Raw genomic sequence first — 26727 nt, 5'->3', positions numbered from 1 at the left:
GTTTCAAACATAATAAATAAAATATATCTCTCATCTATTTTATATTGAAAACTCTCTAAATTTTCACCAAGCATATAATGTCTTTCTTATGGAAGTCATCTCATACAACTTTAAATGTGAAACACATTTCCAGGACTGCTAACTACACATAGCTAATGGCTATCACATGGTACAACCTGCTTCTAAATGCTTCACATTCAAGCCCACCATCCATGTGTGACTGATATATATATATATATGTGGGGTACTAGTCAGCATTCCTATCAAGGAACCTCAGTAGATAATCAGAAGATCAATGGAAGATCTTCAGGGATCAGCACCAATCTGACCTTCTTGGCAATATGCCATAGTGCTGTGATACTAAGTATCCTTATGGGGACCTTTCCCATGCAGCAGGAGACATGTCTGCCAGTTGTTTGATGATCCCTGTCATTACAACTGCCACCAAGTAAGAAAGGGCAACTCTAGTTTTAGTAAGAAATATTTCAGCTCAGGTCTCATTCTGATGAGTGCATTTGGAAAAATAATTGTTTTATTAATTATTGGCCACACCTAAATTATACAGCCACATTTATACACATGGGGCTGTTACCTTTAGCATAGCATGTTAACTAGCATAGTATATTACATGTGGAATTCTTTTAGGGAACTGAGGCCATTCCTTAAACAAATGTGTTCACAATCTCTAAAATGCTCAAAATAAGACAGGAAGCAGGAGGAAGACAGTAAGTGTATTTGCTTAGAGTTTGTTTCTATGACATACATATACTTGAAGACCAACCAATTCTTAGATTATAAGGTTAACACTGGTGATTATAAAGGCATCTTAACATTAACGGTGATTCAATATTTTCTCTGAAACCTGTAATTTTTATTTTTGTAAAATTGTAGGTGGTTCAGAGAGATATATGAAGGTTTTTATTAACTGTGTGCAGTTTTGAAGAAAGTTGGAATCTCAGTCTCACATAGGTAGTACCACCTTCTTGGCTATTAGTATAATTTTAGAATATTTTTCTCCATAAATTCCTATTAAAATTACCAAGGAGGAGAATGTTATTTAGAATTGGAAGAACATTTTTTTTCTCTCCTTTAAAATGTTTCCAACATCCTGTCTTAATAGTCCCCTGTCTTACTAGTCCAACCATTTATAATTTAGTGGTCAAAGCCTGGTGCCATGGCCAGGACAGAGCACTGGTGCCTGGGGTCTTCGTGCTTCACTTTAAACTTTTATCTCTTTGGAACTATTGTTCCCTTTTGAGGAAACAAACGCTTCCTGCTCCCTGTCTATGCTCATTCATCTGGAGAATTATGTGAGTGGAAGTTCACTCAAGAACAGGAGAAATGGAACAGAGAAGGGAGAGTACCTCTTATGCTCATTAATCAGGAGAATTATGTGAGAGGACATTTGAGCAAGAACAGGAGAGATGGAACAGGGCGGGCAGGCGGTGGAGAAGTCCTCCGATTTCCTGTTGAGGAATCTGTACAGGATTGAGTAAGGAACTTTCCCCATTTATTATTTTTTGGAATAGAAAAGCTGAAAAAAGTATTAATTTGGGCTTTATAAAAATGATAATTTGTATAAAGCAAATTATGCAGAAGGTGGGTAGGTCATATAAAAGGGAAATCATGTGACCTCAGTTATTCGTGTGAGAAGGTAATTATGTCATGGCATTTTCTCAGATAAGGACCTACCAGAAAGGCTCTGACATTTTCCACGATTCCTTTCCAAGTTATTTCCTGCCTCCATCATCCCCCCATCCTTCACCCCCTCCCCTTATCCCTTTCGCCTCCCCCTTCAGCCAACCTTGCTTCCACAGAGATTTTCTGTTGGTTGTTTTTATTCTGAGATTCAAATGCATATTTAATCATGGGTCTGAACACAGCTTCAGGATAATGATGGCATGGGATTCTTCTCATTAAATTCAAACCACAGGGACCTGGTGCCAAGATTGATAGCTGAGATGCATTTTTCTTTTGGTAATTATTTATTTATTTATTTATTTTACACATAAGACACTTGATTAGAAGCAAAAAGTTTCAAGTTTAAGTGTTTAATTTTTTAAAAAAAGAATTTTTTCAATGTAGATATTTTAACCCCAGTTTGAAGTTTTAATGTACTTTTATAGGTTTAAATTTCTTCTTAACTGACAAAGATGAAAGCTGTGTATATGAATAGGGTGTAAAGTTTCAGCACATGTGTGCATTGTAGAACGCTCAGTCAGAGTAAACACTTTTATCTCCTCAAGATTTCATTATTTCTTTATGTAAAAACACATTCTTTTAGCTTTCTGAAATGGATTTGTACACTCTGTCACAGTCACTGAAAACTTCTGGCTTTGAGCTAACTAAAAGTTAGTACCTGTTGATTTTAATACATTTTCAATTATAATCAGAATAGCTTATAGATCCAAAAAATATGCCCTGCAATCTCCTCACTCTCTCCAACTGTTATAATGGGACTCCCTTCTCAAGCTTTTGCTCTGTGCGTGTCTTCATGCAATTATAAGTATTGCCTAAGATTCAAAGTGGAGTCTTCTTAATTTGATGGAGCAACATGCAAATGAAGACCGAGTCCTCTACCGAGTTCAGGAAATCACACTGTGCTGACAAGAATCAGAAAAAGACTATTTTCTGTAGTCACTATGATCGTTCAACTTCTCAAACTTAGGTGGCGATCTTAAACACCAGTGTATTACAGGTCTTAGGAAATAATTGTGTCTGTTCATGCGCAGCTGTGTGTAGCCACGGCTCTAGTGTGCAGAAACTTTCTGGCTTTGTAAATATTAGATTTGACAGTGTTGCTAGGAAACACCCGGGGAAGTAAGGAGAATACAAATTATGAAGTATAAACTTTGCTGTTGCAAACAGAGCAGCCCTAAGGCACTTTCCATTGTCAAAACAGCTGTGAATACATCATTTTTTATGCACGCCTTAAAGTTAAGAAGCAACTCCTTAAAACGAAGTAATTGTTTTCTGTTTCATTTTCCAATTTCTTTTCTCTCTCTGAGAGCGGAGCTGCTTAAAGTCACCGGGACAGTGTCTATTCCCTGGTTCCCTGTTTACTTCTTCTGGATTGGCTAAGCCCCTCTTTAAGAGTATGCTTTGTTCTGGGAAATGCTTTGGATCCATTGAGCAATCCACAGGCTACTGTTAAAAAAAAAAAAAAAAGAGCTGAGTAATGTTGGCGCTTTCTCAAGCTGGAGTTTTCTCATGTGGCTGATGCAAACCTGGAGAATTTGCATCATCATGCAGCCCAGTAAGTTGGTGTGACAGGCGGTAGCTTAAATACGGAGCCTTCCACGAGGAAGCTGAGCTGGTGTGTAATGATAGGGCAGCAGCCGCGGCTGCAGCTAACTGACTGCCCCTGGAGCCGGTGCCACACAGGTGCTCCGAGGAGCAAGAGGAGTAATTATAGAGCCAGCGAAGGCTGAAACACACCTCTGAGTTCTCACCTGTGGACACAATAGTGTAGAGCCAGTTGGTGATAGCAAAGGGGAAGCCACGACCGAACAGTGATCAGTCACCTCTAGAGAAACAAGTTGAAAGGGTTTTTTTTGTTTTGTTTTGTTTTTCCCCTCTGTTTTCTTTTTCATCCCCCTCCTCTGGTGTGACACTGCCATGGTCAGAAAGCCAGTTGTGGCCACCATCTCCAAAGGAGGTTACCTGCAGGGCAATATGAGCGGGAGGCTGCCCTCCATGGGGGACCAAGAGCCACCTGGGCAGGAGAAGGTAGTTCTGAAAAAGAAGATCACTTTGCTGAGGGGGGTCTCCATCATCATCGGCACCGTCATCGGATCAGGCATCTTCATCTCCCCCAAGGGCATACTCCAGAACACGGGCAGCGTGGGCATGTCCCTGGTTTTCTGGTCTGCCTGTGGAGTACTGTCACTTTTTGGTGAGTGCGCTTCTTCTCTGGGGGTGTGAGTGTGTGTAGCTGTGTGGCTCTCTGGGAGAGCAAAGGGTTATTTCTGAGGAGTAAATGAATGGGCAAATACTACAGGAAATATTTGGAATTTTTGTTGTTGTTGTTCAGGTATGTGCACTACCCAAACACACTGTCCACTGTTGGCACAAGACTGAACCCTCTCAGATTCCTTCCTGCAGGCTATACTCTGCTTTCCTGCCTGAGACAGACTCTGGCGGCGTTTTTTTTTTTTTTTTTTTTTTCTGGTTTGCTGAGAGGAAAAAACTATGATGACCCAGAAAACCAAGCCTTCCTTCCGTGCAGAGGGCTTGGGTTTGTGAGGCTTGTTTAGAGCATAGTTCTGGCAGCTGGCTCGCTGGAAGAAACACCTTTGAGGTGCAGCCAGTGTGGCCTATTTACACGCGGAACTGAACGTTCGGAACACTGTCACGGGCCTTTTACTTGCTAAACAAATGGGTGGCGTTCTTTGCCTTTTTAAATATTGTACATTCATAGGCTTGTCCGTTTCTAATACTATGCTTTCAGAAGTCCTTGGGAAGATGTGTGTTTGATGTGACTCCTCCGTCTCCATAAATGGGGCAAAGGCTTCAATTTTTTTCCCCTATGCTTTTTTTTTCTTACTTTAAGGACATTTCTCATAATTTCTCGGTATTCGTTTGCAAGCTTCACTTGGTTGTCAGTCTTCCCTCCTTGCCTGGATCTGTTTTCTTCATCTGTATTTTACTAGGTCTCTGTGAAACAGATACTTTCTCTGCCCATTCAATGAAGTTCATCTGACCTGAACTGGTATTACTGTGCTTATTATTTTTTTCTCTCTAAAATTTACGTTTCTCTGATGGGACTGAGGGTTAATATTGCAGAGAAAATAATTGCTCCTTGATCAGGAGGGCAAATCAACAGAAAACTCCTTTCAAGTTCATTGTAAAGGCCACAAGAACCTGGGAATGGCCATTTATTTTAAAATTTGACTTATATTACGGGGCAATACTTTGGTTCCAAAGTAGCCTACACTTGGAAGTTACTTTGTTAACTTGGAACCAAGTTCTTCTGGGACCAAGTGCAAACTTGTTCCATTCCTCCTTTCACTTCAGGTCTTGTGATACTTTAAATACTGATTGAGGGAAAGTTTCCTACCTAGAGAACTCACATATCTGTTTTTAGGAAGGGGGGCATTTCAGATAATCTTGAAAGCAGTCTTGCTATAGAAAGATCTATGAAGAGATTACTTTAAGAACCTAGAGAACTTGGGAACATCATTTATGTGAATAGATTATGCTTTATGAGATGTTTGGTGACAGCTGTCCCCTTTCTTCATTCTTTGGAGTAATACAGTTATTAAAAATAGAACAGAATTCTTATCATTATTAATATTAAAGTGGTTCTGACATATGCAGGTTCAGATAAGCAAGGAGAAACTCAATTGTTGGTCTTAAATGACTGTGTACCCTCAGGCTTCAAGCGTCTTACAGTACTTGATATATTTAGAATAAATCAATATCTAATCAGAAAAACTACAACCAGTTCCTTGAACTTTGCATACTTATACACAGGCAGCTCCCACTGTGTGATTTGATTTTCGCACACAATCAATGCTTATTCAGATGCTGTAAAATAAAGTTCTTGGAATGTTGAGCTAGTTAAAGGCACACTGACTTGTATGGTGATAATGTGCTTATAAATAAGTCTGCCATCTTTGTTGGAAGCTCAAGAAACTACAGAGCTAAGGGGTTGTGATGTAGCTTGGAGTGGGCGTTTGACTGCCAGCTTCAGAGATGGTACTGCTACTTAAATTACTGGCAGCTTTTTGTCACAAAGTCTTCACAAATAGGAAGCAAAGCAAGATATAAGGAGAAAATTCTTCTTTTATTAAAACTCTAGAACTTAAGGGTGTAAACATTTTCAAGTCAAGAATGTGGACCTAGATGGTCCCCAACTTAAGATGGTTCAGCATATGATATATTTATTTTTAAATTTCCAGTGGTAGATGCTAGTAATTGTTTGTTCAATAAATTACTTGAGCTGTCTTAAACCGTTATAAAATGAACTTTTATAGGATAATGTTGTCTAGCTCCAGACAACTGTGTAGGATGGTTCCTAGGCTATATATGGTACATACAGTTCCCACTGACTGGTATTTAGAATGTAGCATGTTTTGGCAAAGTTACCCCTCTGGAAGGGGAGGAGCATCTGTGTTTGGTTTACAACTTTTTGAGCACCGAGGTCAACACGTGGACTTTTATAGCCCGCTTTGAACTTCTTTCCATCTGGGCACATAGCTATGGAGCTTGAGACCTTTAAATGAAAATTCCATTCCCCCGGAACTCAATTTAAGCCTAGGGCAAAGCATACAGAGGTCTGGCCATTGATTCCCTGACAGTAAATTCCAAGGTCTTTGAGAGTCTTTCTAATAACAAGGCTATATAGGTTGCTTTTCTGGACAATCTACCAACATGGTGACCATTATTTCCAGAAGAAGTTTGCTAATTGTCTTTAGGTCTAAGCTAATGAAGTACTTAAGTAGCTGTCCGTGACGCCATCACTTTAGCATCTGGAGCATTGGAAAGCAATACAACTGCTTGGGTTGTTCTTTTGGGTGGAGTCTGATCTCCGAAGATGAGTCTAGGGTGTGGTCTTAGTGCCTTTTCTCATTTGTTCACACTTAAAAAATATTCTCCAGGTGATCCTGACAAAATCATGCTCAGGTTTCTCTAATTTTTCAAGTCCTAGTTATTTTGAGCATCTATGGGAGACACTGCTGATGAGCAATTACTTTCCACATGTGGAGCCCCTGTAGGTGCTTGGGCAGAAATGTTTGAGTGCTAAGCGATGTAGACACAGGTGTCTGATTGACTGGTTGATTGATTAATTGACTTTTGGATGAAATTAAGATTTTTCATGTCCTTCCTAACTATGAGGCAGTTGGTAACATCCATGTGGTGTGTTAGCTGTGTCAATCAATCCTATCTGTGTGTCACTTTCCCACCGTTACATCCCGAATGCTTTTATGAGATGAAAAATTCATGTTTTCCCTTCAAAGGGTGCGGAAACTTAGGGCCTGGGAAATTTAGATATAACTTTCCCAATCTTATACGAGTGTTATTTTTAAACACTCCCATCTTAGTTTATAATTTTCATCACATAAATGACTGTACACTATGGAATCTCTATTTTACAACAGACATTCTTTTAAATGACTGGGTGTACATCTCACAAACATCATCCAGAATAACCATTTCTAGGAACAGAACAACGGAGTCAAGATTCGTTTTGCTGACAAAGCATATTGCATCAATTGCAATCTCACACAGAATGTAGTCTCTTCTTTAGATCATCTATATTTTGATTTGCCACAGAAACATTATTTATTAAAGTTTATTAAAATACCATAGTGAGTCCACTTTGAGTGAATACCTTGTCTTAGTATGAGGAGGTGGTGTTACTCAAATCATAGGTCAGCATCATTGGCATCTGTCTTTACTTTTCCCTCTATCCTCTGGTTTCTGACCACACATTCTGTATCATGCTTGTAGGTACCATTTCAAACAGAATTCCTTTCCTTACATTTTTTTTTTCAGTTCATTTCCTTGGTTTTTATGTGTGTGAGTGTTTTGCTTCTGCACATGCCTGGTACTCAAGGAGGCCAGAGGAGGGCCTTGGATCCCCTGGAACTGGAGACACAGATGGTTGTGAGTCCCCATGTGGATGCTGGGAATTGAGTTTGGGTCTTCTGGATGAGAGGCCCGTGCTCTTAACTGCTGAGCCATCTTTCCAGTCTTTGGCTTTTCTGTTTTATTAGTAGGAGGCAGGTCTCAAGTGTGAGGAAGTTAAAAGAGGAACTTGGTGGGTCTCAGTTAGAAGATGACGACTGTTTCCATGAAGAAGGTCATTCCAGCCACAGAGCATGCAACCCAGACAATGATGTGTGTGTTCTATCACAAGACTACTCGATGCTATGTCAATTTTGTGTCTTTTTATTATCACCTTTCACAGGAGCCCTGTCCTATGCAGAATTAGGTACGAGCATAAAGAAATCTGGTGGTCATTACACATACATTCTGGAGGTCTTTGGTCCTTTGCTGGCTTTTGTTCGAGTCTGGGTGGAACTGCTTGTAATACGGTAAGGAGATGGAAACAATTAAGGGAAAATCCACCTATTCATTTCATTGCTTTCCCAGATCATCTTGACTGCTTTAACTAATTACAAATGTGTGTCACGTGATTTTGTTGAAGCAATACAGACCCTAAGGCATAAAAAAAGTTTTCTTTAAACTCCAACCTTTTTTTAATAGATATATGTTTTTCTAGAAAAGGCATTTATCTGAGATGAGGGGAACCTTCAAAATTCACTTTGATAAATTATACCTTGGGCTGAGCAGACACTATATAATGTGCTAGGAATTACAGGGTTCTTTTTTTTTTTTATTGTTGATTATGTCATCAGGACATTTAACTTTACTTTTATGACTAAGAAATGTCTGTGCCAAACAACTTAGTGTATTATCAAGTCTGATGCTTTACAAACAGGGAAAAAGAATCAAGTTAACACAGCATGAATGATTCATTTCCTCACATTAAACAAACCGGCGATCTGCAGTTGCAAAAACTGTTTGATTGTACTGCTCTAAGGCTCTGTCCCCCTTCCTGACTCTCTTGGCACAGAATAGTGCCAAGTCACTCTGAATAGCAAATTTCCCCCAACATTGTGAGGAGCCTGTGATGTCACATGTACAACTTGTGTCACCGGTGTTTTGTGCTTTAAGGGATGTGACTTGCACTTTGTGATCACGTAGTTCATTAGAAATCATTAGGAAGACACAGACTAGTAAAATCTCAGCTAAGTTAACAGAGGTGACAAAGGCAGACAGAGCTCTAAGTGTCTGCGAACGGGAACAATTGTTAGGGTGTTAATAGCGAACTTCAGAGTAGTGCAGGCTTCATTGGTAACAATTGTTCTCTGTTACTTAGAAATTGCTAGTGTTAAATGATGATAAAAAGAGTATTTTTTTTCTTTTCTAAGAATTCTCTATCAGGGATGTATTTCTGTGGGTCTCTCTGTCACCTCCTATATACTCTTCAAAGTTTATTTGTGTGTGTGTATATATATGTACATATATTTAATTTCTGGTTTATCCCTAGTTTGTTATATTTCTTTCATCTCTTAATGTCTTAATTCTTCTGAAAAACAAAAATGGCCTCTACTTGACTTTGAATTCATCATGTTGTATTGTAATACTTTAGCTATCTACTAGTATTTTCCTATTAGAATTATAAGCATTTCAAGTATGTGAGAACAGGTCTTACACCTTTTATGACTTTTGTACTATTTACATCAGTGCCCTGTGCATCCTAGATATTAATTTTTTCTTAACAAGTGTCAGGAAACCTAAGATTATGTTATTTTGAATGTAACATACATAGCATCGAAATAAGAATACTTCTGTAGAATGCGGGCCTGCCAGGCTGTTGAGTTTCCCTGCCTCATGCCCTTCAACTTCATTCCATCTTCATCCATGCATTTGTGGTGTAACTTTATCTCATTGTTCACTGTTGCTCTGACAGCGTGATCATTCCATTTGCACTGGACAGATATGGTACCCATTCATTAATTTCTTTCCACAAATTGCTGCCAAATGGCAGGCAGCAAGATAAAGAGATCTAAATTGGAATGAGCCACAATTCATGCTCCTAAACAGATGATAATCAGATGTTCCTTAATTTTGAAAGTACTCTTCTATGGTGTGTGTGTGTGTGTGTACATGTGTGCATGTGTGCATGAGCACATGCATGTGCACAGCCAAGTTACCTAAATAAATGCTAGAAGCTTTTTAATACATTCATATTCCCTAGGAGAGTCTTTCAAACAAGTGAAATAGCAAATTATATGAAGGACATGATTCCCTAGGACTTAAATTCATTTCTTCTCATGACATCTAAATAGTAATATCCTTGGTATCTAAATGTTCCCCATTAAAACTATAGTTTCAAATTAAGTTGGTTATTGTCAGGAATAACCTGCAAAACTAATCCAAGCAAAGTCACTTAACATGATGGGGACTTCAACGTTGAGGCCACGTAGTCACATGATGTTCAATACCTACTGAGTTTCTACTCTAACAGACCTGCTCACCATTGTACTGGGATAAAATACTGATTAGGACAGACAAAGTGTTGTTTCCACAGACTTCAAAGTCAAGCAGAAGGGATCACCTTAACTAGAATAAAGCCCTACTGTGATAAGCAGTGTAGAGGGGCCAGGTTTGGTGCTGTGTAAAAGGATGCTTGGACAAGGGGAAGGTTAGAGTCACATCTCTGGACCAAGACTAAAACCAGATACTAAGCACAAAAAGAAGCTATATGAAACAGCTCTAGGCAGAAGTGATTCAGTTGTTGTTCCTGGGAAGCTTATGTGTGCAAGGCCTGACCATGGTCAGAGCATGTTTTAAAGATACTGAAATGATGCTATCAGATTTAGGTTTAGAAATCAAAGACTTTTATAAATGCTAGAGAATAGCAAAACATCCCCTTTGGAGGCAGGAATTCCCTGGGAGAGAAGAAAGTTACAATGTTTGTGGTTTTGACTGGAGGTAGGAGATCAAGGTTGGAGTCAGGTAATATGGGTTGGTCTCTGGTGATCCAGGGATCAGGACTAGGTGTTAACCACAAGAAGGAAGAAAAGCTGAAAGGGACTCTTGCTTGAGATGTTAGGCAATTTTGTGGATTTCCTTGTGTGTGGCAAGAATATGCCCTCATATTTAAGATGAAATGGAATATTCCTTTTTTCCCTTTGAAGAACTCAAGTGGTATGACTTATTAGTGTCTGGATTGCTATCTTCTCAGGCCTAATTTTGTCTTCTTATTCTGTGGTTCTCTAAATAAATATCCTTAAGAAATTAAGACTACTCACTTGGCTTTGAGATTTCTTTTTACTAGAAAATTAAGGATCAATGTTAAACATTTAGGCATATGTTGGCATAAACACTTATAACTACTAATTTTCAACAAAGGTTTTCTAAAATCCAGCCCTTACTAGTGTAGACAATATTGCATTTGGAGTGTATAGCAACTTAAGCTCTAAACATGATAGACTTTCATGTTAAATATGTTCCACATGTTAAATGCTAAGATCTGAAGCTCAGCAAAACTGTTATTTATTGTTTCCTGTAGTTGACCTAAATATACTCTCTCCCAGCCCTGGAGCTACTGCTGTGATATCCCTGGCATTTGGACGCTACATCCTGGAACCATTTTTTATTCAATGTGAAATTCCTGAACTTGCAATCAAGCTCGTAACAGCTGTGGGCATCAGTGAGTATTGCAGCTGTAACTGAAAAGAAGAAAGCAATGAACAAAGAGATTGGAGGCAAATTTTCTTTAGAGTCTTTGCATAGTACCCCCAAAATTATGGGTTTTTTTTTGTTGTTGTTTTTTTGTTGTTGTTGTTTTTGTGCTTACAGTTTCCAGTCTGTGTTGGAAACTACAGACAGGAACACAAGGTTTGAGGTAGGGTAGCTGATCTCTTAAAGCAGACAAATCAAAACCACTTCCTTGGTAAAATATTAAATGGATTGTGTATCAGAAGATACTGTTCAGGATTAAGAACTATTCTGAAGAATTGTTTTTGTGTTGGGAATCACCTTACCCCAGTGACACATTGAATTATTACTCATGAATTGTGCTGGGGTTAAGTTTACATGCTGGGTGTATTTGCTGTGTTTGTGTAGTTTACAGTGATATTAGCTGCCACCCTTAGGGTTACCATTTTCTCTACCTATTTCAGGCTACGATAAGACCTTTTTTGTTGTTGTTGTTTTTCCTGAATATTTGATATCAATAGCCTTTCTCAACTAGAAGATTTCTCTATGGGCTACAAATTAGGAATTTTTTTAAATTATTAATGGGCATAGATTTTTAGGACTTAAAAACACAAAGTAAATGAAAAGAGGACCATGTACAATGTTACATAGTGATAGGGAGTTATATATGATGGCCATTTCCTATAGCATTGTGGTATCTCATGGAACAGGATAATAATTGCTGATTGAACTGTTGTTGTCTGAATCTATCTGATCATGGCTAACTACATTTAACAGCCTCCCAAATGCTACACAGGAATAACTGAATTGCATACTCAGAAAGTCTGCTCGGAGAGTCGCATCACAGTGGCTTACTAAACACAAAGGTTGATTTACTTTTGACAACAGATGGTCCCTGAACTTGCACACAGTAGTCTGTAACAAAGTGCTAGTGATTCTACCTAAAAGCATATCTGATGTGACAGACATGGGTGTCTGAACTAAATAGCTGAATCCTAAAGACACAGTTATTCTGTGATATCTCTAGAAAGACAAAGGAAATGACTCAACATAGACATTTCAGAGTTCTGGACAGTTAAAATTCCACAGACCTAGGAACACCTAAGGACAAATGAACTTGCTTCCTCTACACCTCAGTATTCTCTTGAGATAATTATGCCAGTGTTGTGGATCTGTGAGGGTTCAGTCCGATATAGAGTTATTTGTGACGATGACTGTAACTTATTAAGAATGCAGGGCTACTGATGAATATTTATACTTCTGTGGAAAAATGTCACCAGAATTCCCCTGAGAGCAGGGACCTCCACAGGGCTACATCTCCAGTCCCTCCACGGTGCTTAGCTTGCCTGTTTGTGCTTAGTGGCTATCTGTTACTGATTGACTTCATATGAAGAGATCTAAGGAGTTTCTTTTTACTGAAGTAGAAGTACTTGTAGTTTGTGACCCATTAAACGGAAGTTTTAGGTGGCTTCAGTACTCAGGAAGAAGGGAGGTTAGTGGTCGAAAGATACAGTCAGCTAGACAAGATGTTGGAACTGGTGCCTTGAGCTGGTGTGCGCTGAATCATCCCACACAATGGTTATAGTTCCCTGGAGACCTACAACCTGGAGTTGGAATAAAGTGTAATGGTTCCTTGGTTATATGATTTGAGGCTGTTAAACTTATTTATGCTTCTGTTTATTGATTTATAAAATGGCTATGAAATATCAGTGTATCTTGAATGACTATAGAGATATAAAATTATATCAGGGTTTTGAGTTTTTTTTTTTTTTTTTGAAGAGTCCCATCAAGAACATGAGAAGCTCTTGATGACTCTGACAGTGCACTAAAGGGTTGGAATATCAGCCATTTTTACATCTGCCATATTCTCTTTCCCTGAATGAGGCCATGTCACACCACAGTTGTTTTATGAAGACTGAGAAGAGAAAAGGAGTATTTTGAAGAACTCCATAGACAAACAATACATGTTATTAACTAAAAGGTGTAATAACAAAAAAATCTTAAAGTAAACCCTGATATGAAGATATTTACAAAGCCACATTTTTTACCTGCTTTGATCAAGACATTATATGAATAATCAAGATATTTTTTGTCTTTGAGTGACTCTCTTATTAACCCCATTTTTTTAGCCTTTTAAAATGAGACATTAGTATTTTATGAAATTCAAAATGTTAAGACCCCCCAGTAAACCTTTAAAGCAATTGCAAGAAAGGTTCACTAAGCTGTGCTTGGGCTCATACATTGGCAGTTTGGTGGAGGCTTGATGGAATCTTTATGTCTCCTTCTATTTTTTCCACAAACGAATAAATATTAGTTTGTAAATTCTGATACAAGCTACAGATCCTGATCAGGGAACAAGTTCCTAAACTTGGAAGTACTGAAAGAGAAACAGGAATATTCTCACGTCTCAGTGGGAAGTAACGTAGGGAGATGGATTAATTGGAGAAGTCAAATGGCCTTTAAGAGGAATTTAGCTTTAATGAAACAACAGGGGGAGGGGATGGAGAAAGAGAAATTTACCTGGGGGCAAATCTTTCACATACTTTATTCTTCAAAGTGATTATAGGTGGTGTTTTGCCTGTTTCAGGAAAAGGTTGTGGAGATGTAGAAAGTAAGAGTTTAATTGCATAAATTACTTCCCTGAGTTCCTTGAGGAAAATGAGGAATTTAAGTCTCTAATTTAGTATAGAAAAAGGTCAAACTTCAGAAGAGTTTCAAATTTTGTAAAATATTAACCGTCCATTTGAAGATAATAGCAGAGTGGGGGGAAGGATTTATCTAAATGCTGATTTACCCACATTTTCCAAAGAACCCCTCCTCTGGTCAATGATAAACATGAGACACTTGTGTTTATCCAAAATTCTGTCCATTTTAGTAAAAATATTAGCTATGTCAAAGTGTAACTAGAAAATCTTGTAAGTTGACTTTGGCTTATGTCCCTAAGCCCAATTCTGACATGATCAATAACCTTTGTGGAAGATAACATGCTTCATGGCTCTTATAGTTAGAAGGAATGGAGACATGCATTCAGTATAAATACTGAAATGTGGAGTCTATTGTTCTGTTCTCTAAAGCTGAACCCTAAAGAAGCATATTCTCAAGAAGCTTAAAGAAAAGTATTCTCAAGTGGAATATTATAAAAATACTTTCTTCTTGTGTTATGATACCTACCCATGCCATTCTTCAACACATCTCTCTGATTCTCGTATCCTTTGCTGGTTAACTTTACAGCAATACAGTCATATTGCACAGCATTAACCTTTGTGGTAGTAATCGAGAGGAACAAAGAAAATGGCATTTATATATCATTGTGAATAATAGCTATGGGGCTGAAGAGATGGATCAGGAGGTAAAGTGTCTGCTAAGCAAGCATGAAGACCTACCCTCAGCCTGTAAATCCCAAGACCACAGTGTTAGAGACTGGAAGACCTTCACAACCAAGTCAGTGAGCTCTGGGTTCATTGAAAGATCCTATCTCCAAAATAACATGGAGAACACCTGAGAAAGATGGTCAACATCTGTCTCTGGCTTCTTCATGTGTGCACCCACATGCACACCTGCACGCACTGTGCAAACACAGGAAGACACATACACACAGAGAAAGACAAACTCAAATCAGCTCAGCCAGTTCTACAAATATAGTACTGTTGTTTCTGTTTTCCTGGAGTTCAAATTATATTGAAAATATATGATTAGTTAGTGTTGGCAATTCAATCATAGTGTGTACGTGTGTGTATCTCTTTAAATCTGAAGTTTAGGTGTCTTGACCCCTTTCCTTCATTAGCTAAATTACAACACATGCACAGTGAGATATACAGGTCCTGAGGAATGGCAGACTTATCCTTCAGGAAGATTGTCCATAAGACGTGGAATTCAAGTGCCCTGAGATCCTAAGTCAGACATGAATACTCCCAGGGATCTAAGAAAAAGAGACATCACAAGTCCTCAGGAAACCAATGGTATCAGTGAGCTCACACATACCTTTTGAGCTAGTTTCTTATTGTTTCACCCATGAGCTGATGGTAAATGTGTGAGCTCAGGACTTAGCCTACTGGCGTCTAATCTTATCTTAACACTTACTACCTGCATATGAACACGGACAGGTTAAACAGAACCCGGAGTTTTACCTGCTCATATAAAATACATGGCAACCATGTCATAGAAATGTGAGGATTAGCAAACATTATCCATGGATGTCTTTGAACCATGTCTGATGGAAGATAATAGTTTACATTTATGTAGTGCTGGCTGTGTCTATTCCTAAAGCGAGATCAATGATATAGAGTTGGCCCTCTGCCTTCTAAAGGTTCTCTCTGAATCGGTGCATCCAGGAAATGGATGCTGAAAGATAAAGCAACCCAGCAGCAGCGGCTGCATAGAGAAGTGGAGGCACCAGCTTTATCTCATCATGTACCATTCAAATATACCATCTGTATGTTTTATCAGTTTAGCAGGAAGCGCTCCAAAGACGGGAGTCAGAAAGAATATGAATCGGAGAGACTACCCAATAATCTGTAACATCTCTCCTCAAAGTGAAAGACAGCCGTAAATGATTTCATGTGCAGAAGGAAATACTTGGTGGTCCTTAAACCACAGCACCAGTCCCTTAAGATCCCCTAAACATCTTTTTAAAATACAACTCCTTTCAAAAATGAATTTCTTATTTCTAGAATTTATGGATATAGCTTTCCCTGCTACATTTTCATTTCTACAAAACTGCATCTTAAGTTAGTAAATAAAGCCCACATATTCCTGAATTTTCATTTTGGTAAAAGTTTAAGCCAAATTTTTTTCTCATGTATGAAATTAATAGTTACTTAAAAGAAGACTCATGCCAGAGTGCTGGTACAGACATCTTATTATTAAGGTAGAGATAGATGGTGTGTGTACTTAAGAATTTAGTCCCTGTTGAATATTGTTGGATAAATCGCTGAGGCACCCTTAAATTCCACTACTAAGACACAGGATGGAGCCCCAGTTTTAGCCAGAGAATCTCTCCTGGCTAACCCACAGCCAGCCTCCTTATTTGCTAAGCTATAGGTACCTCTGGGTCAGTGAGGTGAACCTCCTGGAATATGGTGTATCTACTAATGAGAGAGAGATTAGATGCTCAGAATAAAAAAGCAGGGTTTGGAGAAACCTTTAAGGAAAGCCAGTCTCACTAAGTAAGTCTTCTTCCCTCAGCTAAGGGTAAGCAAGGTGGAAGGCTCAAATCATGATGTTTGATTTTTGCCTTCCATTTGTTTTTTAAACTTTAGAAAACACAGAAAAATATTCCAGATCCTTATTGTTTTTCCTGTTTCAGTGGATATCAATCATTTGCTTTCCTTTGAAGACAGCACTTTTTTCCTCAACTATGCACATGTTCAGATGTTCCTCAAAGGAGAATACTTTTTCATGTGTGCTATGTCTGGTTCCTTTCTTTCCCTCTTTCTTCGTCTCCTTTCTCCTCCCAGGGCCTCTTTCCTACTTTGGATTATCTGAAATAGGGCAAACACAGTGTTTCTTTGTTGCTGATGACAACCAAGGTCAAGGTTTTTTTTTTTTTTTTTCTGTTTTTCACTTTTATGTCAAAGTTGGACCTCTTTAATTAAAAAAATTATCCTTCTCATGTGATGAGCCATTAATCACACAGTCACTTGCATAGAGAAATACTCATTAGATAACTTGGGGAGAAGCAGGGTTGTATTTGACTATTTTCTATATGCAATGTCTCTGTGTGTATTCCAGACAGAAATTATTTTGATTTTCATCATTTCTGATAATACCGTTGAGCACTGACAGTAGATCTAGTTATCCCTTCACGCATTCACTCAAACATAGCTGAATTATGCTGGCCTCCATCTCAGACCTTTCTGAGTCTTCTCATAATTACTGCTTTGACATACTTCATTACTACCCCGTATTTTACTTTCAGTGGAGACTTTGATCCCTCCACACCTTTTTGCAAATTTGGAATTTTCAAATTTTCAAAGTTAAAATATTTTTACGTTTTGTCATCTATAGGTTCTTGATGTTACTTTTTAATTTATTTCTTCATTTTATGTATATGAGTGCTCCATCTGTATGGATCCCTGTATGCCAGAAAAGGGCATCAGAGCCCTGTATGCCAGAAAAGGGCAACAGAGCCCATTACAGCCCATGGTTATGAGTCACCATGTGGTTGCTCGGAATCGAACTCAGGGGCTCTGGAAGAGCAGCCAGTGATCTTAACCACTGAGTCATCTCTCCAGCCCCTGATATTATTTAATAAATACTTCTCCTGACATCCTTCTTTCCTCCGTTTCAGACTTTATCATCCCCTACCCACCTCCATGCATCCATCAATGACTAGTTAACCTTCCCTGTGGCTCAGTAGCATATCATAAACACTATGTCATGTGATACATGATTGACTACGGTATATTGATTTTTAGATGGCAATCCAAAACCATTAAAAGAATGTATATTAATTAGGCACTGTTCTGGTATAGATTGTTTTAATTTTCGCATTAGTTATTGTCTATTAATGACATCTCACCAATTCTTAATTATGGAATTGAGCTAATAGATTATATTATACAAGGGAAACACAGTGACAACTCCTGACTCTGCAATTCTAATTTGAATGGCATGAATTCTGCTGGTGTTTCTTTTAATTCCATGAGAAATAATTTTATGCATTTAAAAATCTTTTTAAGGGAGAATAATCTTTACTAAAGTAAAACTTACTAGTGAAACCCATAAATGTCAGGAATAAAATAGCTGATGTTTTGGTCTATACTGTGCCTATGTTCTTGGCAAGAACATAAAGTTGAAGTTCACTGTGTAGAAATACTCCTGAACACTCCATCAAGAAGAAAATGAAAGCCTAGAATACCACCGTTAAAACTGTGCCTTAACATTTCTGAGAACCCAGTTCATTCATTCATTTACTCATTCCTTCAACAAAAATATGTTAATTATCTACCTGGGCCAGGAAGAGATTATTGGCAATTATTGGCAATGCCAGGATGAATAGCCACTTTTCTGTCTTTGATGTGGACAGGGGTGGCTGCTTAGGAAACTGTCAACAGTATCTTAAGAAGAAAATCTTCTGGCTTCAGACTCACTGTGCATCCTAAGCTGAAAAGTCCCAAGACCTTTTGCTTCAGTAGAAAACATGTGCTGGCAACCAATAGTTGCAGGGTAGATTAAAACTCACCCTCATTATCTAGTTGGAAGTCAGGAATTCCAAGAATAGTTCTTAGTAGGTCTGGTCCTGATAGTACAGAACAGGATCTCAGACAAAGCACTTCTTACCCCTTCTTCAGTACCATCCTGACCACTGGGTGACTTCAGGATGAAGATATTTCACTTTATTGTTATTGCATGCTAATATATGTTCATTGTTATCAATGTGTAAAGGATAAAAGAGATACTCTGACTGTATAGGAGACTTATCTAAGCTTCTCAGTCTTGAGTGTCTCTCAAAGAGCCATCTTAATACAGGAGAGCCTGGATCTAGACAGAGCCTGGGATTCTGCACTTCTTAATTTCTGGTAGTTCATGCCAGCACTGCAGGTTTATAGATCTCATTTCGACTGACAAGGACCTAAGACATCGTTGTGCTCATGGGACTTTGCCTTTTGTGACTGTGTCTGTTTGTTTGCAGCTGTGGTGATGGTCCTAAATAGCACGAGTGTCAGCTGGAGTGCCCGGATCCAGATTTTCCTAACCTTTTGCAAGCTCACAGCAATTCTGATAATTATAGTCCCTGGAGTTATACAGCTAATTAAAGGTATGGACTGAAAGGAAATGCGTTTTAAACTGCGTATCTGCTTCTGGTCTCTTCTAACACTGACTTTCGCTTGTCTAGCAGAATCCTTAATTAGTCTTTGCTTGTGGAACTTAAACTCTGTACTGTCATCTAATTGATTTGAAAGGCTACATTGAGGATGAGTTGGTATTTATAGTTGAATGGCAGCAAGAGAATTAAGGCTAGATGGAGCAACTAAAATAAGGTGTCTGCGAGATGGAGCAACTAAAATAAGGTGTCTGTGAACTCCCTTGGTATGAATGGCTTGGAGTCAACCCTGAAGTAAAAAGCACAAACAAACCAAAATGAATTTGCTATTTAGTACAGATCAATATATTCTTTGTTGGCACTCCAGAACTTTTCAGTAGTAGAAACAATTATGAAAGATAAAAATATTTCTGGAAAATAATGGAAGATGACCAATAATTCTTGATTTTTTTCATTTGCATTTCTTCACTCTGAGATCAGTATACACAGAAGAGTCGTGAAATAGCCTTCCTAAAATCAAGATCCTTATATGACAATAGAACATTGCAAAAACTTAGCTTTTATTGTTACATTATTTTCTATGTAAAACTTTCATTTCTGAAGAAATGGTGTAGCTTTTGGATTTGTCATTGAGCTTCCTATTTAATAAGATAAGAATTTGAGTGATGATGTCATAGTGTATGGTTGGCCCAAGTAGATGGTATGTGTGCTTGCATAGATTTAGTGGAAATGTTCTGAAGAGAAAGAGGACCCAACAGGTTACTGAATTTGTAGCAGCAAATAGAAATGGTAGAGTGAATCCACTGGAAAGAGGTGACATATTATGTGGGCATGTTAAGTATGTCTCATTTACATTGACATCGTCAGTTCTAAGCAAAGGGATTTATAGGGAAATCCAATGACCCTGCAGGAGGGGAGTTCCAACACAAAAGGAAGTGGCAAAGCTCAGCAAACCCATTGCCATCATAGAGCCACCAAACAACAACATTGAGAACTTGGTCACTCTAGTTAGGAAAGGGAATGGCTCTTGTCCATTTAATCAGCCTAGTGGGTGATCTTAGAGTCCTGCTGGTAAAACGCTTCGGTCAAATCTAGTAACCTCAGCCCGTGAATAAACACAATGAAGTGAGAGAAGGTGTGGGCTTGCTGTCCATACTCTCTGCTCCTTCATCTCCTCAGTTGACTTTCTAGTCATCTGTAAGGAGCCTTCGGTTTCTGGAAAGGAGAGGAATGTGAGCCACTAGCTCTTCTAGACATGGTTGTAATGTGGCTTTTCCTCTGTGTAATGCCAGATGTGATGGGTAGCTACACTCTGTAGCTGGTTCTGACCCCTCATTTATGTGTATGTGTGTGCAAAGTGGGGCATGGTTAGTAGTTGATATTATATTACAAGCTTCTGGAAAGCAGAGACTATGATGAAATGCCTGAACCTTTCCTGTCAGCTACAATAGCGTGGTATTTCTATTATCACTTATAGTATCATGAATTCACAGGACCACTTTAATTCTTACTATTCTCACACAACAAAGAAATTCCCAGAGGCTATTCCTGCATTTGGAGCATATTTTGGTACTTGGGAGAACACATATTTCCTTTATTTCTGCGAAATTTTATGAAATTGAGATTTTAGTTTATAACATGATCATTTAGTTTTTCCATATTTCTCTGACACTCCAGGAAGAATAACACTTCACTGATGTGTGTGGTGTGTTTATTTCTATGCTAATCAGATCTTAGTTGTAGCTGGACTTTGTGTGTTCCCATAAGATGGCTGAAAGTTCCATTTGAATATGTCACTTTGATCTCCCCAAGCCCTGTGTTATGTATCTGAAATAGTCCTCAATTTCAGAAACAATGTTCCTATTTTGTAACAATCTCAAAAGGGTTCATTTGAAGAACCCTGGATCAGTTTACACAGTTAAATATTTTATATTATTAATTACTAATGGCTACACTCTAGAGGATATTCTCTTGTTAGGCTAAGGATACCACAGATTATACAAAAATATTCAATAGAGATTTCTTTCTTTTAAAAAAATTTAATTGGTGTGTGTGTATGTGTCATATGCACATGAGTACAGGTAACTGCAAAGGCCAAAAGAGAGCATCAGATGCCCTGAAGCTGGAATGAGAGGTGGTTGTAAGCTACTTTTCATGAATTCTGAGAACTGAACTCAGGAGCTCTACAAGACTCGTATATGTGTTTAGCTGCTAAGCAATCTTCCCAGTCCTTACAGATGTTCCTTTTCTGAGTCTCATATGTTTATTTTTCCTTCTATTAAGGCATATAGATATTTTAGCAAAATGGGCATTTTGGACTCTTCCTGCCAAGATTTCATAAAACTATATTTAGAAGTTGGTTGCTTTGAGAAAAATAGCACTCATTGATTGACAGAGCCATGTCCTCATTGGTCCCCATCCTTACATTCTGTCATTAGGAATGATGGTCTCGTGGTGTAAGCAACAGCTGCTATTTGACTTACAAGACAGTGCTGTAGATATATCATCTACCCCTGTCCTCATGACCACCTTTCATTTCTTATATAAGGGCCAGCCAATAAAATAATTTTCTATTTGATCATTTCCTATACTCTCATTTGCTGTTTGGATGGCAGGGGCAGACATATTTTTTGTCTAATTTTTAATCTGTGTTGACTAACACAAATCTGATTTTTTAACCTCTTAATCTATCCCAAAGATTCAAAGCAAAAGATACCCCACTGTTCACCAAATGGGAAGAAAAGTATGATAGATTAAGGTGTTCGGTCTTCATGTTGGTGCCAAAGTTAGTAGAATTTTGTTTGAAGTTTGGTGTAATCTCTTATTCATTTTCATAGAAAAAAATGGTGGCATTGACCAAGATGGGGTCAAGTCATCTCTATAAAGAAAACTCTTGTGGGTAGAATGACGTGTCACAGTTAAGCACTGTGCTGCTGGTTGACATTGGCTATAGACATCTGATGTGAGTCTGTATGCCTGTGCTCCAGGGCACCTTTCTATGAACAAGTCTTGTGCTTCAGGAGTGGATTTTGTTCTGCAGCCTTTTCCTGCATTAGAAAGCAGGTGTGGAAGGCACTACAGGGATAAGCAGCAGGATCCTAAGTGATGTGGGATGCTCAGTAATGTGGAGAGGGGTAGTGCAGGAGTTTCTGGATGCCTCCTCACTCAAGGTAGGCTCTGATGTTTCTTCTCATTTCGCACCAGGTCATAAGTTATTGTCTTTGAATTCTGTCAAACTCTTAAAACTTCAGTTTCATGGTTAAAATGGAGAACACCCAAGCAAGAGAAATGGAATTGCCTATTATAAATGCCACTTTAATCCTTCTGGTCATCTACAAAAGAATTTTCAAATGGTCTAGGAGACAACAAGTGTGTGCTTGGGAGTCCTGCCCTAGATTGAGTACAGTATCAATAGCTAGAGTTGACCATGAGCAGAGTCAGAACGGGCTAGCTTGGCTCTCAACCACGTATAGGGTTGTAATAATTAAGCAATTCTTTGTCACTTTCTAAAAATCCTCCCATTCTAATTGCAGGGCAAACACATCACTTTAAAGATGCATTTTCAGGAAGAGATACAAATCTAATGGGGTTGCCCTTGGCTTTTTATTATGGGATGTATGCATATGCTGGCTGGTAAGTTGATATGTCCAGATACTTATATTGAATATCTTCATTTGCCCTTTGTCTTGTTCACTTTTTTTTTTATCATAGAAGTATCATATCACACATTTCTTCCCTAGTGAAATTTTCATTATGTCATATACACAAAAATTATTTAGTCAAAGTTTCAAGTAACACAGAATTCTCAGAAATGAAGACCTGTAAATCTAATAAATTTATTTTTCCTGCCAAAGAACATAATGCAACAGAAATAGACTAGAGGAAACTAAGTGAGCTCTGTCTGCTCAGACTCTCCTGGGTTTCTTTGTGTAACGTTTCTTCCTCCTGGCGATAGGATAGATCTCTCTCACCTGAGAATCTCATGATGTGTTGTGAGACAAGGTATAGCAGAGAACTGTGCACCTACCTTCCACAGAAAGGCAGAGAATGTGGGAGATATATTTCTAGGTTGTTCTGTTGGCTTTGCTGGAGATCAGTTCTGGCTTCTACGAGCCACTTAGAGGAAGACAGGTTCTAGTTTCTGCAGCTTTACCTTGGAAGAGAAGAAAGAGAAGCATGAAGGAGAGATGGAAGGATAACAGAAAGAAATTCTTTCAGTTTCCTTCAGTGTGGCAAAGCCTGAAGCTTATGGCATCAATATCTGAGGCCCTCAAATAGTTAAGGATGCTATTAGATTTAGTCCAGTGTCATAAAAATGAACAAACAAATGCTGGGGTTTAATGGTCATTATAAATTACTTTTCACTATTCATCAGTGGAAGCAGTATAGTACCACGGGGTACTTGGGATTAGTACTTGTCCTGACAGACAGTCTTTGTGGTAGAGTACTAAAGAGATTCATAAATAGAAGTTGATGATTGTTTTCTATTCGGTCACGAGGAAGAAACATATGAAGAAGTGAGATGGTCTCAGGCGATTAATATGGTCCATATGATAAAGCTAGGAAAGGAGAAATCACAAAAATAAAAGTTAAGTGGTCAAGTAGTATGCAACATAGTCTCACCCTTTATTCGTTTCATTAAGATGTTTTCAGCAGTTGAAAACAAAAAAATGGGTAGCAAATATAATTGGCACTATGATGCCAGAAGTAAGTCTTTGTCCCTTGTGTCTGTCTGCCTGTGGTCCTCCTGTCTTGATTTAGTAGTATTTTGTTGAGGAACATGTGTCACAGTAATCAAATATCAGAGAGAAACTTTCTGTAACTACTTATTGACCTTTTAAGCTGTAGTTGAAACTACTATATCCAGAAAGCCCACTCGGTATAACATTAGAATCATTTCAGAAAGATTAATTTTCATTGTTTTGGAGCAAATAATGTGTAGTAGCTCTTTTTGCATCTTTATAAGACTAGTAATTAAAGCTGTGATAACCCTCTGTGAGCCTGAAAAATGCCAGCAAGAAACATTGCCATCTCAAGAATTATGTAAATATTTACAACACAAATAAAATTTTCTCCCCCCTACTCATTATTTTGTATTACCTTCCAGATATTATAAAATGCATTAAAAATAAGCAGTATGCACCCTATTAATCTCACAAATTGTAAAAATATGACATTAGAAGAAACTCCATAGAGTCCAGCCACGTGGGCTTAGCATAGTTTTGAAGCAAAAAAAATGTTTGAAGGCTGTTAGGTTACCAAATAAGATCAGCATATAATATTTGTATCCCCGCAGAAGGCATTTTGCAGCCATTTGTATGCATGCTTCAGTTTTGAATCTCAGTGTTTTTGAAGTCTTTTCACTTTTGTCCAAAGCACAATGAGGTGCTAAGCAGAGAAAAGAAGCGAGTGTGATCACAGTGTTAGAAGCAGAATCAACTCTTCTATATCTATTGAGCCTGGATCAGGGCTCCATGCCCTGGGGCAGCAGCCAAGCCACTGTGAGGGTCCCTGGGAGCCCCAGAGCAAAGCAGGGGAGGGGACAAGTGCTTTCAGCTCCAGCTGGGTGCTGGGAGCCTGTTATACTCTTTCAAGAATGTGGAGCATGGTGATCTTCACACGGCAGATTTGATTAATTCTGTTCAATGGAGTCTCTTTTGCCTGTGAGCACCCTGCATTTGTTCCCACAGAATCTTAAAAGATTTCTATCCCCACTCCTCCACCTCCCAGCACTGGATATTCAGGTCACCTGCTTCGTGTATAGCCAATTTTCTTCTGTGGATTTTTTTTTTTTTTGGTGGATAAAGACTCTTTTCATCTTGACTTCTTATTAATATTGCATTTCACCCATCCCCAGTCCAAAGTGCAACCACTTCCAACGGTAATAGAAGTTTACAGAAAACTTTATTTATACTTTTGTCTACACAGTCCTTGTGTTTCAACCCCAGTTTGGAGAGCCAGGAACCATCAGTTTCTTTGTGTTCTTGAGGGTTCAGTCGCAGTATTGGGAAGTAAATCTAGGATTTTAAATGAGGATGCTATCAGACCCAAATGACTTAGCTAGAGGATGATAAGGAAGTATTTAGCTGTAATGGTTTGTTTGCTGGCTCAATGCTGCTGTGTGAAGAGGGGAGAGGACCTGGTTATTAATTTATGGCTCTCAGTCTTAGAAGAAAAAAAAGAATAGAATCAGAATTAGAAGGAAGAGCCTGTAAGCTTAGCAATGCAGAGGTGCAGATATTTCCATGGAAATGGATACAAGGGGAGTCTAAACTGAGTTTCATAGACAAAGGCATGATAAGAGCAACCTTAGCTGCCTGAATTCTCCGTCTTTTACCATATGATTGCAAAACTGGCTTGCAGACGTAAATCGGCATGTTAAGTGGTTACCACTCCTTTTATTGCTGTAGAACAATATTTTACTAAAAATATGTGTAGACATTGTAATGAGAGAAAAGCAAGGCAGTTATGATGAGGAATTTCTAGCCAGACTGCTAACTGTTTAGACGGGTAGCATGTTAACCAACTGTTGTCTTGGATACCTTGCTGTAAGAGCAGTCACCTCCAGCTGCTAGGCAGAATAGGAAAAAGATTCCACCAACCCTCAGGGATCCTGGCTGGAGTAAAGTTTTGGCTCTGAGGAGCACAGAACCTATCCAGAATGATGAAAACCCCCTCCACAGAAACATGATTAGGGGAAAAGAAGTCATTAACTCAGTCAGGTCACAGAGTCAGGCGAGCACAACTTTAATATTATTGCCAATGTCCGTATTCAGAGGAATCCATCTGCCAGTCAGCCTGTGGCCTTGGGGAGTCAACCAATTTCAGTCCTATATCTGGGTCCAAAGCTAAGCATAGCGTGTTGAGATTTTTTTTTCCCCTCTCTTTTCACTGTGTGATAGAAAATTGGTTTTCAGTGTCTTTTGTCACCCTCTTTAATCGGATCCTCAATGGCTTTAGTTTCCCTGAAGCATCAGCCAGGATTATTGTACGCCTTTGTGTCAAATCACCTAAAGAGTCTGTTTCCTTTAAAAAGTCAGGTACAAGGTTGGGAGTTACAGTGCAGGGCCAACCATCGTATTTATGCAGAGTCATAGACAATGTTGGACAATAGACCTCATGAGCAGTTACCAGGGACCTTGAGAACTAAGCAAGGGGAGAGAGAATACAGTGGGCCTACTTACTAGAGACTGGACAGGCATCAAGATGTATTTCCTACAGTGTGTGAACTTTTGCACTGAAATGATCCATTTTCGTCCTCTTCTCCCCAAACTGTACCCAGGCACTATCCTTTCCTGTATTCTTTAGGGACATGGGAAAATACTTGAAGTCATATTCTTTCTACAGACAGTTCCCTTCTTGCATTAGGGTTGTTGAGAAAGACCAGTTCATCAACTATTAAGAAGCAACTGGCTATCTCTGACATACAAAACCTGGCATATTCCTTAATTCAGATGGTTTATTCAGTTTGGGGTGTTACTTATATGTTTGCTTATTTATTTCATTTGGTTTGCATACTGCCTGTTGCCTCAGGCTTCTAACAAACATGTCAAATCAGTCACAGATAGTACATTCCACAGCACTATCCCTGATATACTCAGAGCGGGAGTAGCAGCTCATTTATAGTCCACCCTTATAATTCTGCCAGCCAGTCTTGCATTAAATACTGAAAAATGGAGCATGTGCACAGTAAGGGTCACACCGACAGTTTCATCTCCTAGAAT

At 38.7% G+C, this 26727-nt stretch overlaps 1 protein-coding gene across 1 annotated transcript in view; it reads left to right on the top strand.

The window, feature by feature from the left end:
* The first annotated feature begins 3283 nt into the window (after positions 1-3283).
* Slc7a11 (solute carrier family 7 member 11) overlaps positions 3284-26727 on the top strand; it is a 76256-nt gene continuing 52812 nt past the window's right edge. The window contains exons 1-5 of the mRNA XM_021158042.1: positions 3284-3895; positions 7916-8042; positions 11115-11230; positions 18872-18997; positions 22537-22636. Coding sequence (XP_021013701.1) covers positions 3619-3895; positions 7916-8042; positions 11115-11230; positions 18872-18997; positions 22537-22636 — 746 coding nt within the window. The 5' untranslated portion in view covers positions 3284-3618. The remainder of the gene's footprint in view (positions 3896-7915; positions 8043-11114; positions 11231-18871; positions 18998-22536; positions 22637-26727) is intronic.

Source organism: Mus caroli, chromosome 3, assembly GCF_900094665.2.
Source record: "Mus caroli chromosome 3, CAROLI_EIJ_v1.1, whole genome shotgun sequence".
In the NCBI taxonomy this organism is placed as follows: Eukaryota; Metazoa; Chordata; class Mammalia; order Rodentia; family Muridae; genus Mus; species Mus caroli.
This window is presented reverse-complemented; position numbering and strand designations above follow the sequence as displayed.